The sequence below is a fragment of the Centruroides vittatus genome, unplaced genomic scaffold, assembly GCF_030686945.1.
Source record: "Centruroides vittatus isolate TY-2023 unplaced genomic scaffold, ASM3068694v2 contig_409, whole genome shotgun sequence".
NCBI lineage: Eukaryota > Metazoa > Arthropoda > Arachnida > Scorpiones > Buthidae > Centruroides > Centruroides vittatus.
Genome location: NW_027122221.1, coordinates 470787 through 485528, shown reverse-complemented (window position 1 = coordinate 485528; position 14742 = coordinate 470787). Strand labels below are relative to the sequence as shown.

Below are 14742 nucleotides of genomic sequence, written 5' to 3'. Positions count from 1 at the left end.
CTATTGAATCACCTACTGAATTAATACACAATCACCTATTGAAGTCCAACTTCTACACAAACATTAAAGTTTGTGTAGAAATTGGAAATCCTCATTACCCCCAATACCATGTAACAATGTTAGAGCAACTCTCAAAATTTTTGAAATATTTTCATATTTCAAATTACCGATATGTTATTAGGTTCATAAATTGAGCCCAATAATGGTCAATTCTTACTGCAAGTACTATACATTTGAAAGACTTCTTTTTCATTGAGAAGCAACAACCATTCATCCAACAATATATCAATTGAAATATTTATAGGAAGTTTTTTGAGTTATTTCAAAGTATACCTGTTTTGCTTTTAGCAAAAAATTAAAAATTGATAGTAGAATCTTTTGTGCAAATCCTTATTAATAAAAGATGATTTTTGAAAAATTTCTTTTTCTGCACTTACATAATCAGGCTGCAACATTAGTTATTTTACAAACTAACAAATATTTGTATGAACTTTCAATGTGTAAAAAATTCATTTGAAAAATAAATATTTTTAGTTCATTCATAAAATATTTTTGATAGCCTTTCTTCCATGAATAAACTGACTTCTAAATAAAGGCTGTTAAGTGGTTTATTGCAATAATAATTTACATTAATTGTTTTTCTAATCTTTGTTTTTAATGTCCTTTATACTATGTATTAGACATAAATATGTAAACACAACTTGATTTAAACGTATCTATATATTTCTTTTAATTTAAACTACATACTCAGCATAATTTAAACCAGCATACTCATTTAAACTATGAAATAAATGCTAAAAAAATTCATAAAGTTGTGTGTTTATTTTTGCCTTATATTGTTAAAAACTTCATTTTACTCTAATAATTGCACAAAAGAAGACATATGAAAGAAAACAATTTTATGCCCACTTAAGCTAATATAAAGTGGTTAGAATTAAACCGACGGTACTCAGACATGCCTGGAGTTGGCTCTACTGAACTGAATCACATGAAACTTCATACACATATAATGCAGCTCATGGGGAAAGATTTACAGAAAAAAAAATTATTTGAAATTTTCACAACCAGGAAAAAATGTAGCACTGCAAGGATGACAATTATAAGTGGACAAAATTTTACTAGCAGTTTATGGGGAGGGGAATTCATGTGTCTGACTATTGCTAATGATGGAGAGGAAAGGCAATTCTTTGTTGATGTTAGATTGCATCCATCATTTATTTTTCTCCCCAATCATCAAAATTTTATGAAAATAATTTGTCTATTTCCAAATGGTTAATTTCTCACCTGATGATGTAATTAGCAGGAGGGAATATCTCAATTTCTGATGACTGATGATCATGAGGAGGGAATCAAAAAAAGGCAAATTTTGCTAATAATACTGGTAATATTTGAATTGCCCCATACTTATTATTTGGCTGTATTTTATATCATCACTTTTATATTGTTTCTCAAAGAACGTTTTGTTTACTTGCCAGTGAACAGCATTATTGTTTATCAACAGCCTTCTTTGACAGCCATGATGCTAAATAATGATAATTTGTTTAGGTAGTCAGTGGTATAGCTACAGTTTGAGCCAACAGGGGTCATCCGTCAATTGCCACTTTCATTCGGGAAATATATAATACATATCAAATCTATTTAGACAACATTTTTCAATGAAGTCATATAATTTTTGTAATTGTTAACTCTCAGAATAGTTGATAATTTTACTCTTCTTGTTATTAAAAAGTATTAAAAATTTTTTGAATGCTAAAAATGCCACCATGGGGCAGATCACCTCCCCCACTCACCTCTAGCTACACCTCTATTATTTCTCTGATAATTTGATTATCATCTTCTTCACAGATCTATCATACAAGAAAAACTACTTTTTTTAAACAGATAATAATTTTTATTGTTTTAATAGAAATGCATTTTGAGCTACAGCCCTCATCAGTCCATCCTGGAAAACAGTACATCGATGTATAATTTGTTTGTTTAGATCAGGGGTTGCAAACTGGCAGCTCGCCAGTAGGATACGCCCGTTAAAGCTTCGTATCTGGTCCGCAGCCTTGACAATTTCCTTTCTTAAAATCAATAAAAACAAAGAACATCTCGTAGGGATTAAAACACAAAAAATTTGAACATCCAACCATTTACGTAAGTCGTAAAGGCCAGCAAAAAAAAATCCTTTTTTAAAATTACAGTACGTTTCAGTTTACCAAGTAATATTGAATATGGCCCATGTCCAATATACATGTACAACTCAAACTCAAACATGGCCCTTTGCCATGTTTGAGTTTGAGACCACTGGTTTAGATGTTTTGTTTGTTTGTTTTGACACTTGAAAAAGGCATAATTTGGCCATAGTACCTAAAAAATAATGATGATAACAAAACTGAAGGACGAGATGGCACGAAAACACAATAAGAGAAATCGTCGACACAGTTGATCGTATACATCAGGTGTAGAATCATTATGCATAATACATAGATTATGTAAAATGCAGGCAGCTAAAATCACATCTGGAACAAATTCCCTTCTTTGTACATAGATGTAAATTAGCTTCCGAAATTATCCAAACAGACGTGCAACGGCTTGTTATATTATGACTCGTGTAGAACTCAGAATTGTATTGAAGAACTTCTGCTTTCTTGTTAAATGACCACTGTTTTTATATGGTGTCATTATTTTATTATTTAATGGGTAGGTACAGTCATCAAGAATACGGCAGTCTGAAAGGATAAAATCCTCTCTCTCTTCCATATTTTTAAATAATGGACTGTTCCTAAAAACTCTAGTATCATTTGCAGAGCATGGCCAACCTGCATAAATGTCCAAAATTTTTAACTCACGATCACATACAGCCTTATCGGACTACGTTAGGATAACCTTTTCTATTTATATGATCATTTTTTTCTTCTTTATTCACAGAAAAGGCAATATGGGTGCCATCGATGCAACCGATTGTTCCCGGAAATGGTTTCGCTCCAAGTTTCTCGAATCCTCGTCTTATCCTCTCAATCTCAAATGTGGAATCCTAACGACCGAGTTTGACAAGGCACAGATTAATGTACAGAATTTTGTAAATTCTCTGCGGCCACTAGCAAACTCTAACTTGAAGTGGTCACATACACCACGGTAGTTCTCCCGGTTCCCCATACACCAAGAGAAAATAAAACAGATGTTTCCTTAGGAATTTGTTTTTCTTCTTGCTGGTTCCTGTGACAGCATAGATAGAAAAATCTGGAAAAATAACACAAAATTTAGTATGTAAATCTATAAAATTTAAAACAGTATGAAATATGTCAGGATTCCTACTTAAATTTTTGTTTTAAATTCCCCCACCCTCACAGTTCTTTACAGTTCGGCACATTAACAAAATAAATAAAATTTTTAAAACTTTTTAACTAGTTATTTTTTCTAATTAACAGTTATATATTTTATAATCACAGTTTGTAAAATTAAAAATAAAAGAAAGAATTATGGCACGTCTTCTTACATATAATGTACAGTACATACCAGATAACCATAATAAGAATAAAACCGTTAACCGAAGAGGACGGTTAAAAACGGTCAAAAACGTTTTTATGTCGCTAATATTTATTTGCCGGATTATTAAAGGCATGTTTTATTCATGGCACGTCTTCTCTATATAAACCTAAAATATTTTATTAAATAAAAGTAATTTATCCTGTTATTAATCCACAACCGTAAAACTTTACGGCTTTGAAAAACGAAAGAAAAATCCATTATTTATTATTAACAAGCAATTATTTATTGTGACGTCGTCACAATGCCTAAGTGTAATTTTTAATCATAATTTTAATTTATTTAATTTAAAATATACGCTTGCCACCTCGAATTAGTAGCGTCTTGCCCTTTTGTATCGTAATTTTCCCGTTAGCAATAGAGTCCTGCCGGTCGTCTATCTAACTCATTTCGGGGCAAATTTTTGAACGGAAATAATGCGATTTCCGGTTTGCAGGAAAAGTTTGTACGTAGTCAGTCGGGGCGTCCCACCCCGTCCGGTCTCGGCTTTCATCCGTCTAACTCCATTCTGGAGATAGAGGAAAGACGGACGGACGACGGCTGGAATTTATATAGGTCTACAATTCTACGAAATTACAGCCTGACAAATCACGTATAATCCGTGCACAAAAGTAAAATATATTAAACCAAAATAAGTATATCTTTTGTCACTCACCTCGACGGTGCTTCTTGTTAGACGAAAATGGCTTTTGAAAATATCGTCACTCTGTATCTAGCTACGATGTCACGAACGTATCCACCTATCTTCCCTATATTCTTTATTAGAATCAATGGCAGCTGTTAATTATGAGTCTCGTGGCTCATCGTAGTCATTTTTGAAAAACCTCGAATTGGAATTTACAACGGATTCCGAACAAATACTCAAAATATTTATAACAGATGCTGTGAAAACGCGATCCGTGTTTACTAGCTGTTGTGTTCCTTCTAACAAGTTAAATGTCCGCTAACAGATAGCAGACGCTACGCTGAATAACGGAAAACGTGGCCCGAGATTTACCAAAGTTGATACAAATGAAACAGACCACATCATCACGACAGAGAAAATTAATTTACAGATTAATAAATTACTGAAATATTCAATATTAATGTATAAATATTTCGTCTTAGATACGAAACGAATGTAGAATCAATTTTTCGATCACCTCGATTCTTTCTCGTTCCAAGTCATCTGCCATCTTTTTATTCGCAAAAAATTATTTGTCGTAATGTCACTTTTTGTTTTAAATACACATATATTGCGTGTTTGTATAATTACATCAAGTCTTTAAAAACGGCGCCGTTTACAAATAAAACCAACGAAAATACACTAGTGTCGTGTTTTCGTTCGGATAAATGCCGGCAGGTTTCGCAATAGTAGTATGGTGCCACCATATTTAGTTCTTTAAAATTAAAGATTTTTAAAGACTTCTAACTTGTAATTTTGTGTTTTTTAAAAACAATGCAAAGACGAAGTATTTTTTAATACATAAAATATTATAGCTCGTAAATTCAATAAACGGAAGAATAAAAAAAAAAAAAAAAAAAAATCAGGACTAAATATGGTAAATCTGGGATTCATTTGAATGCCCAATCTGCTCTGAAAACTGAGTGAAACTAAACTAAAAACTTTCTTGAATATTAATTCATATAATGGAAAAAGTAAAGGAACCGAAAAAAAACAATTGAAATGCAACAATCGGTCAAGCGAATAACTTAAAAAATTTTTTTTCTGTTTTTGTATCTTTTGATCTTAACGTATCGCTTGGTGCTCATGCAATCATATTACATAGAGAATTTACTACTATTGCTATTGTGAATGGGGGTCGAATGTCCCCTGTTCGGGTCGAGAAATTAAAGATCTTTTTTTCAGACGCGAATAGGATTAATTGAATGTCTCGATTGAACAATGGAAGTTTTTTGTAAACTATTTAAACAATAGAAAAGATTAAAGTCGAGGAAGACGCGGCTGGAGAAAAGTCGTATTCAGTCGCGACGTTGACCTCTCCCGCGCCCTCCATCGGGTTTCCAATTGTCACCAGGTGACGATAAGAGACCAATGCAGAGGCGACATTGGATGAAAAACTTTTAAAACCGCGAGTTTCAAGGACATTCGGAATTCTTGATTCTTAGTTCAGTGCGCTCCGCTCCTGGAGTTTTGCTGCTGTTCAACGATGTTTCGGGACTTGTCTTCGACATCCGCTCCCGGCAAGTTTCGCCCAGGTATTTCCCGTCGACGAAAATCATCCTTTCATGTTGTGCTGTGCGCCCCGAGGCCGACGCTTTTCACATCACCTTCGCCGGAAGAGAAACGATCGTCGGATCAATTTCACGGACTGGTTCACCCTTCGGATAGTCCTTACGCCGAATTTTAAAAGTAGTTGTAAGCGCCATTTTTATATTTAATAAAAGGTTTAAGATAGAAAACCTGCCTCAGTGAGTCTTTCCACTCCTACAAGACAGTGTTGACCGCTCGATTGTCGTGACGTCTTTTCACTCAATCGGCTAACCTCACACTATGAAAAAGATACCGTAACTGTTGTATTTATTCTTTAAAGTTATATGTAGAACACTGTTGTTCTGACATGCGAGACAACATTACATAATTTTCAATTTTATAAAATCTGAAGATTAATAAAAATTAAAAGTTTAATATATCAAATCACGGCTGCCCACCTATGGCCGAGTGGTTAAGATGGCAGCCTACCGCTCTGGGAAGGGTCGAAAAATCCCCAGGAATTATTCGGGGGGTGGTCCGACCGAATACGTCGGATCCCGTTCCTAACCATCCGGTCGCCCCATTGTGGGCCTGGCCGAATCCATAATGGGCTCGCTTAAAAAGGTCCTCTTAGTGCCCACAGTGCGGAAAGAGTAAAAAAAAAAAACACCTAAATTGGAGCCAACTTCCCGCAAAAGTCCTCCCAGGATGCATCTTCCTTCGGCAGATCGCCCATGTGTCGCGTTAACATATCCCATCAATCCAATTCTCTGTATATCAATAAAATCAATCGAACCATATACCTTACCATTCAGCTTAGGACTCGAACCCGAATCTCCTAGAATAGAAAAGCTTACTGATAACCTTCACTTTCTGTTATCCCCTTATTCAAATAGTTTTGATTAGTCTTTAAGCAAATAAATGTTAATCCCCAGGAATTTTTCGGGGGGTGGTCCGTTCGGATATGTCGGGCCCCGTCCCTCACCACCCGGTTGCCCCATTGTGGGCCTGGCCGAACCCATAATGGGCCTACTAAAAGAGGCCCTCTTAGTGTCCACAGGGCGGAAAGAGTTAAAAAAAAAAAAAAAAAAAAAAGTTATCCCCTTATTCAAATAGTTTTGATTAGTCTTAAAGCAAATAAATGTTTATTCGTTTGAATTTTCCAGATGTAATAATTGTGTTTTACAATTATACATGCGTTAATGAATTGTCATTTAGCAATATTTACTATGTGAAGAAACGGGAAATGACACAATAACTGGAACTCGGTTTTGCAAGTCATTTTTTGTGGAAAAGTACCATATAAACTGAAAAATCTATTACTATATAATTTATAGATTTTGTTATTCTAAATGTGAACTTAGCTTTTAGTAAATTAACTCCATGCATAATTAGAGATCTATAATCATGTATTCCTCTAAGGATCTCTCTACAGATGTAAACATCTGTAGAGAGATCTTTATTGTGGGTAACCTACAATAACCATGGAAAAGCAAACCTCTTTTGCTCCTGTTGGCATTAAGTGGGCCTTTTTTCATAACCATCGTAGACAGTTTCTTTTAGTAAACATTCGTTGGTAAACATTATTATAAATTTTTTACAGATATTTATAATAATAAATATTAACGGCAGTAAATGTAGATATTAAAATAGTCAAAATTTTCATAATATTTTTAGTTATTTATCAAAATAATGAAAATTATAGGATAAGGTCTTCACTGAAATTCTGAAAATACCCGTACTAACAAATAAGTGCAAAATGTGCAAAATGATAGTATTCTGTGAAAGTTTTCGATTTGAGCTATCATAGCGCATTCTTATTTTTGACATAAGATATTTGGAATGAATATTATAAATCAGAAATGACTATGTAGTTAGAACATTGCAACTAAGTACGAGATAAAAAGAAAGTGGTAATAACATTTGGCAGTGCTCTCAGTGCACTGCCAAATGTAAAATATCTTATCAAAAAAGCATTTTCGCGTTCGTTTTATTTGCACATTTTGCTACTCGCTGTCACGTATGTGTAACATAAGAATTAAACCGAATTACTAGTGATCACAGAATATAATCGGCATTTCTTTTTGTATTTTATAGCACGATAAAAAGGAAAATTCATTTGAAGATCAACGGTCCCAAAGCGTTATTTTAATGAATAAAAATACCAAGCAACGATATAATAGCAATACTGCTTTTGCCATTGTATTAGCATTAGCTAAGAAATTCTGCGTTTTCCAACCTTAAATAATAACATAATTTGAAACACTAAACTTTTCAAACACTCGAGTAATACGAAACAGGCTCACTCGCAATCTTAAGACATTAATTTTCCAAAAGAACTGGTAATAAAAAACTTAAACCAACACCTTAATGTTTGCTGAGAGATTTATTAAAATAACAAACGTTTTTGATCTAATCGATAGATCATCTTCAGGTTAAAAAGAATATTCCTTAAATGGAACACCAAATTGGTGTTCCAAAGGAATACTCTTGTTCCAAAGGAAATTGGTGTTCCATTTAAGGAATATTCTTTTTAACCTAAAGATGATCTATCGATTAGATCAAAAACGTTTGTTATTTTAATAAATCTCTCAGCAAACATTAAGGTGTTGGTTTAAGTTTTTTATTTATTGAATTTTGCTGGGTACGAGTGTGGTTTAGAACTGGTAATGTCAATGGGTAAAACTTACCTTTCCACATCACAAGATACGCTCTGCCGTAATAAAGGTCAAAAATTAAAAATTGAACCTTTCCGCCGTCTGTGGTGCGAACGATAACTTATTCACTCTTGTAGTAATATTGCGGTTATTTTTGGAAACATCACCGATAAATCACTGAACTTTTGTCCCTAACTTCCGCACCAATAGCTGTTGTCACTGGAATTAACTTCAGATTGCTCCGGTCGCTTTACTTTCTATCAATTTGTTGTAAGGTACAGTACATACCTTATTTACTCGAATATAAGACGATCTCGCGTATAGGACGAGGTGTGACTTTAAAGATCAAAATAAAGAAAGTTAGATTTATTAAAATTAAAAATATATCGTAGAGAGTACCTAGATATCAGAATAGCGACACGCGAGTCATCGCCGCTAATGTTCTGTCGACTTTTTTTTATTTTTTTTTATTTGTGGTTTAAGGCCCCTTTAACTCAATAAAGAGCATGTTCTGTCGACTGTCATCACGTGGTCTATGAGTTTACATTAAGAAATGACGATTTTTTTTTACTTTAATAAAGCATTTTATTCGTAAAAGTGCTTTATTAAACTAAAAAAATCGTCATTTCTTAATGTAAACCCATAGACCGCGTGATGACAGTCGACAGAACATGGCGGCGATGACTCGCGTGTCGCTACTCTGATATCTAGGTACTGACGGCCGGATGGCCGAGCGGTAAAGGTGGCAGCCTACCGCTCTGGGGGACCCGGGATCGAATCCGAACGGGTCGAATAATCCCCAGGAATTTTTCGGGGGGTGGTCCGTTCGGATATATCGGGCCCCGTCCCTCACCACCCGGTCGCCCCATTGTGGGCCTGGCCGAACCCATAATGGGCCTACTAAAAGAGGCCCTCTTAGTGCCCAAAGGGCGGAAAGAGTTAAAAAAAAAAAAAAAAAAAAAAAGATATCTAGGTACTCTAATACCGTAATTTGTATGGCGCCATCTGTCGTCAGATCTTGTTACAAAATCTTCCTTATAGTTTTAATTATAAAATGGCGAAAAGCTTAATCTTGAGGGTAGAAAGGCGTTTTATTTAAAAAGTATAAATGTTTCTAACGAGTAAAATCTTCGTGAAGTCCGACCCCTTTCGAAGTACGACACACATTCCTCTATTTCTTCTTCCCGTCGGCCTTTCATAATCAAAACTTAATAGCATCAATGCCCTTATATACGCCCCTACCGTGAGAAATTTACCGTGCCGATCCCGATATATTAAACGAAATACACACAACACATACACACATATTTCGGGGATGAGTTTTTGGACTTTTTTCAGTTCAGAAACGTCCAAACATCACGATTCTGAAACCCCGGAGAGTCAAATACGATACGATCACAATAATATATTATAACGGTCGGAAATATAACCCATGTTACTTTAAAATAACCAGGAAAATTAAAATTCGAGATGATTACAATACTTTCCCGTGTTCTGTTATAAAAGCCAGAAAAGTAAAAAATAAAATAATAATAATAAAAAGGAAATTCTCAACCGGAGCTCACTTTTTCACGGGGAACTGAAAGAAACTTTTCGTCACCGAATTTCTGACGGACGCGAACCCTCACTCGTGTACGTGAGAACTTTGTACCAGATTTTGTACCGCCAGGCTACCCGTTAGTCCGTTCTACTAGCTTCTTAAGAGCTATTTTTATGCTGTCGTTAAACGCATGGCTCGATCAGAAGAAAAGTATTTATCCTTTCGAATTGCCTCCGTTTCCTCGTGCATTAAAGTCGCTTCGATCTGGTCAGAATTTATCCCACGACCGTACTTTATCCTCGCGTTAAACGTCGTTTTAATGCCGTAAATTAGACGCTCCACCAGAAAGTAAATTCTCCATTTTCTGTAGAATATTCATTTTTCGCCACGTGGGAATGAGTCGCGAGTTATCGTTGCTATTACGCATCGGCCGCGTCTAAACGGTACACGAAACGAGCGTGACGTCATTCTGTAGGAAGTGGTATCTAAGTTTCGTCTAAATTCGAGAAAGAAAGGATAAAGGGCTGTCCATACATTTACGTCTGCATTTTTCTTGACATTTGTCCGGGCCGAGAAATCCAAAGAATGGCATTTTGGTTGTGAAAGTAACAAAATACTTATAAGTTCAATACTTAATTAATCGAAATTTATGTTTGTCGGTTTTTCTTTGGTTAAAATTACATGAAATTTACATTTCGTATTTACTATTTTTGCGTAAAAGCTAAAAAAAATATTTGCAATTCTTAATTCCCAAGGAAACAATCGTGAAAGAGCGGCACGTTTCATTAAATAACAAAAAAAGGCTAGGCATCTAAGTCGCGCACTACATAGAACAACACAGGGCGCTGCCTACACTTCTTTGAAACAGGAATAGAAAGACCCGTCGGTGGCCGAGAGGTTCCGTTCTCCGAACACTGGGAGTTGGGTGGTGGGTTCTCCTCTCTACGGACGGCTGGCCACGTGAAGTTTTCCGGGTTTTCTCCACGTCCGTAACGCCCGAATAGGGACCAGTTACCCTTAAAAGACCTCCCGGAAGGATTATTTTCCGCGTAACGACGCTGTTCATACGCTGTTATTACGTGACAATTACATCAAACTTTACTACGGGGCGATATAGGCTAGAAGCTCGTGTCCGACTACTGATACAAGAATAGGAAGGAATATCGTGCATCGACTCGTTTATTACCTTTAATTATAAAAGGGCGGTTCATTACAATAGCATTATTCTTGCTAGTACGTCATTGGTGATAACGAGTGCAAGATTTTATATTATGTAGAAGCTGTTTGAGTTTATAGAAAAATATTTGGCAATTTTATAGTTCAGTGTCATTTGTTAATTTTTAAATATAAGTACCTGTACATCTGTAAATATATTAAGCTACATAGTTTGATAGATATAATTTTTTAAATTCGTTATTTAATTTAATTAATTCTTAATCTAAATATATAAAACTAGCAGGTAGGCTCGGCATTGCTCGGACAAAAGTAACGATAGCGAATATTAAGATTATTACGTTGTAGTCAACCTTACCCGTTTTCACAGAATGCAAGAATTGGGTCTCCTTGTTTCCAGACGAATTAGAAAATTTTTAGATGGATCTAAAAATATGTTCGATTTCCCGCAAAAACGAAAAAAACTGCATCTGCGTTTTGCATGTCGCTTTCTCTTAACACTTCCATTGTTGACACTTCCATTGTTACTTAACACTTCCATTTGATGGATGTGTTAAGCCTTAATCCTGTCCCTCTCCCCCGTGGGGAGGAATTTCGAAAAATCTTTTCTTAGTGTGCGTTCTCGTAATGTACTTTAATTGTGTACCAAATTTCAACTTTCAACTCCTAACCGTTTGGGCTCTGCGCTGATTATTATTATTATTATCAACTCGTCTCGATTATATATCTAGATATATTTTTTCAATCTTCAATCAAAATTACGTTCCTGTACTCCTGAAAGAAACTTTGATCGTGGGTTTGGATGACGAGAAACGAGGCCCGAAATATCCAGGATAGACCGCCCGTGAGAAATTCTTGAGGATTTTCAATGACCGGAGTGGTTAATTAAAAAAAATCGATAGCTGATGCAGCGAGGTCTACTGTACAGTATATATAAAAAATTGTCGTGATATTTATAAACAACTAAATACTTCTAAATTTTTCTGAATAAATTAAAAGACACAGTCGTTTCTAACTGGACGGCTAAGTAGCCTCAAAAGAAAGGTCTGGTCGTCAACAGTTTGTTCTAGAACAAGAAAGGAAATGGTGATTGTCTAAAGAATTTTTAGAAACGACTGTGTCTTTTAATTTATACAGGAAACTAAATACTTATTTATTATTAAATTAATAATATAATAATACATATAATGCAAGTATATAGACCTAATATATTTTTATATATATTATTGTGTACAGGCACGATGAAGTGACGTTTATTTTTTCAACACTAGGCTAGTTGAATCTTTATTTAGTTAGTCGTGCCTGTACACACTAATCAAACACAACACGGTTTCGACAAAATCAACAAATTTTTATATATATTATTACGATGAATTTAAAAATAAAATTTAAAAACAATCTAGGCTGTATTTTATTTAAAGAATGATTACCGATACTCATTCATTTAATCATTCAAATTATCGCACGTTTAAAGGTAGATGCGTGTTAAATTGTCAAGACAAATCAAAGAACGTATACTTAGTACAGTATCGTATAATTAGGCTGTATATTAATTTGTTTAATTTCTTATTAAAAAATCTAAGTTACTAATTCTACTTACGATTCGAATTTCGTAAAATCTTGATCTACTAAACAAACATTTTCCTTTGTTATCTGATCGAAAATGACCTCACGAAAGACGAGATGACGTCGTCAATCGCGATGTATCTAAGTATTATCATAAGCTACCGGAAAGCGAAAAGGGGAGGAAACTGCGATAACACTGAACTTCGGTGATAAAGGAACTTATATTGATGCCAACTTTTTAAATATATTGGGTGTGCTAAAAGTGAGATTTATTTGGCTGTAAAAGTCTGATAGTTGTCTAACGCCAAAATATCGGAGTGAAAACTGTTAGTACGGTTTTAAATCGCCACTAAAACAACGCGGTACTTCAAAGGAAAGTTTCACAAATTAAAATGTTACCCGTGCACCTTTATTTTACTAAACTAGAATATGAAAACAACTAGCAGATGAGCCCGGCGTTGCTCGGACAAAAAATAACAACAGCAAAAGATTAAGATTATTATTAGAGTATTAATTATTTCGTACTTATAATCCTTCTAGTATATTATATTATAGTATTTGATTTATATTTACAAAGGTTACGTAAGCGTTTATCACACCGAATAACCAATCTCACACATTTTAAAAATTCTTTAAATTGTGTACGGTAGAAGAATAAAGAATTTTTAAAATGTGTTAGATTGGTTATTCGGTGTGATAAATCCTTACGTATGATCAGAGCCGTAACTAGGGCGGTGCCAGCGGTGCCCAGGCACAGGGCGTAGATCCTGGGGGCGCAGAAATGGTCGCGTAAGTAGTAAATATACGTTAAGTAAAGTTAGTACATTTAGTATATTTACTAAATGGCGCAGAAATTAGCCGAAAAAGTAACACCTAAATACAGTATTTGTAATGAGAAGTAGTAACATCAATTGGAAATCCCTCCATTTATGCACCTTTAAATTTTTAACACCCCTACGGAAAATGAAAACCGTAGATTTATTCAGATTTAATTTCAGATTATTTTCATCTAAATAATCGGTCGACAAATCAACCAATCTTCTAAGCCCTACCACAGAATCAAATAAGGTTACAATACCGACAACATAAGTATTTTAATTTGGCCATTATATACTCTGCAATCCAATATTCATTCGAGAGAAAAAGTGACGATAAATTAGAGGAAAACGAAAACGTTCGATTTAATCCGAACGTCATTTGTCATTTTTACAAAAGATCTTCCTAGCATATATAAACCACGTCCTTCAAAAAGACATCTTGGATCGGGCGATAGAGAAAATTCACAGGAAATGTTAGGTGTTGACGACGCAAAAAACAATAGGGAAAAAAAGTGATCACGTGACATAGGTGTCGCGCATATCGATACGGTTGTAAACAAGCTGTTCCGTTCGAAGGATAGCTTACTTTATAATAAAGGAAGAACGAAAATATTTTTTAGGAAGGTTAACAACGGTACAATTAAAGGAAGAATTAAAAAAGTACAATGCCAAGTTAGCTGGTAGAAAAGCCGATTTAATAGAAAGGTAAGTTAAAATAATCTACATCTATATTTTTATCGTTAATTATTACATTTATAATTTCAAGTCATTATAACTATTACATGATAAGGTAACTTACCAGTAGATGAAAGTTTTAAGAATAAGATTTCACAAAATGCACATTTTTCGTCTATAAAAACATTTAAAGATCAGTAAAGTTCTCATTGATTCCTTTCACATTTGTCTAACCAATACATAAGGTCAAAACTTTAATTAAAATAAATTTTTTTTCCTTTGGAATATGGTCATGTACTGAGCCTGATATATTATAACCAATTTATATCAGTATCTGAAATGTTAACTGTACCAATAGGTTATCACTGTAATTTAGAACAACAATCAATACAAACAAAACTACTTTCTATGAAGTTCTAAGACAATATAAGAGATATATATCTTAATCTTTTACCAAGAGAAAACAATATTTGGAGTATTTAAAATAAATATAATCAAAATGTCTTTTTTATTGGTCACAAGTCATCTTGTTTCAATAATTTAATGCAATAAGACTAATTTCTTCACCAATAAACTTTTTGTACAAGT

General features: G+C 34.3%; 1 protein-coding gene across 5 annotated transcripts in view; it reads right to left on the bottom strand.

Annotated features, from left to right (window-relative positions):
* LOC136976603 (uncharacterized) overlaps positions 1–12787 on the bottom strand; it is a 51065-nt gene extending 38278 nt beyond the window's left edge. For 2 of the 5 annotated variants that reach the window (XM_067271935.1, XM_067271939.1), the window contains exon 1: positions 4674–4748. In XM_067271935.1, the coding sequence (XP_067128036.1) occupies positions 4674–4706 (33 nt within the window). In that variant the 5' untranslated portion in view covers positions 4707–4748. Of the gene's footprint in view, positions 1–2352; positions 2370–4673; positions 4749–7223; positions 7271–12695 lie in introns of those variants that run through there. The other 3 variants (XM_067271937.1, XM_067271936.1, XM_067271938.1) reach the window with 3 other exon arrangements.
* Positions 12788–14742: the final 1955 nt, after the last annotated feature.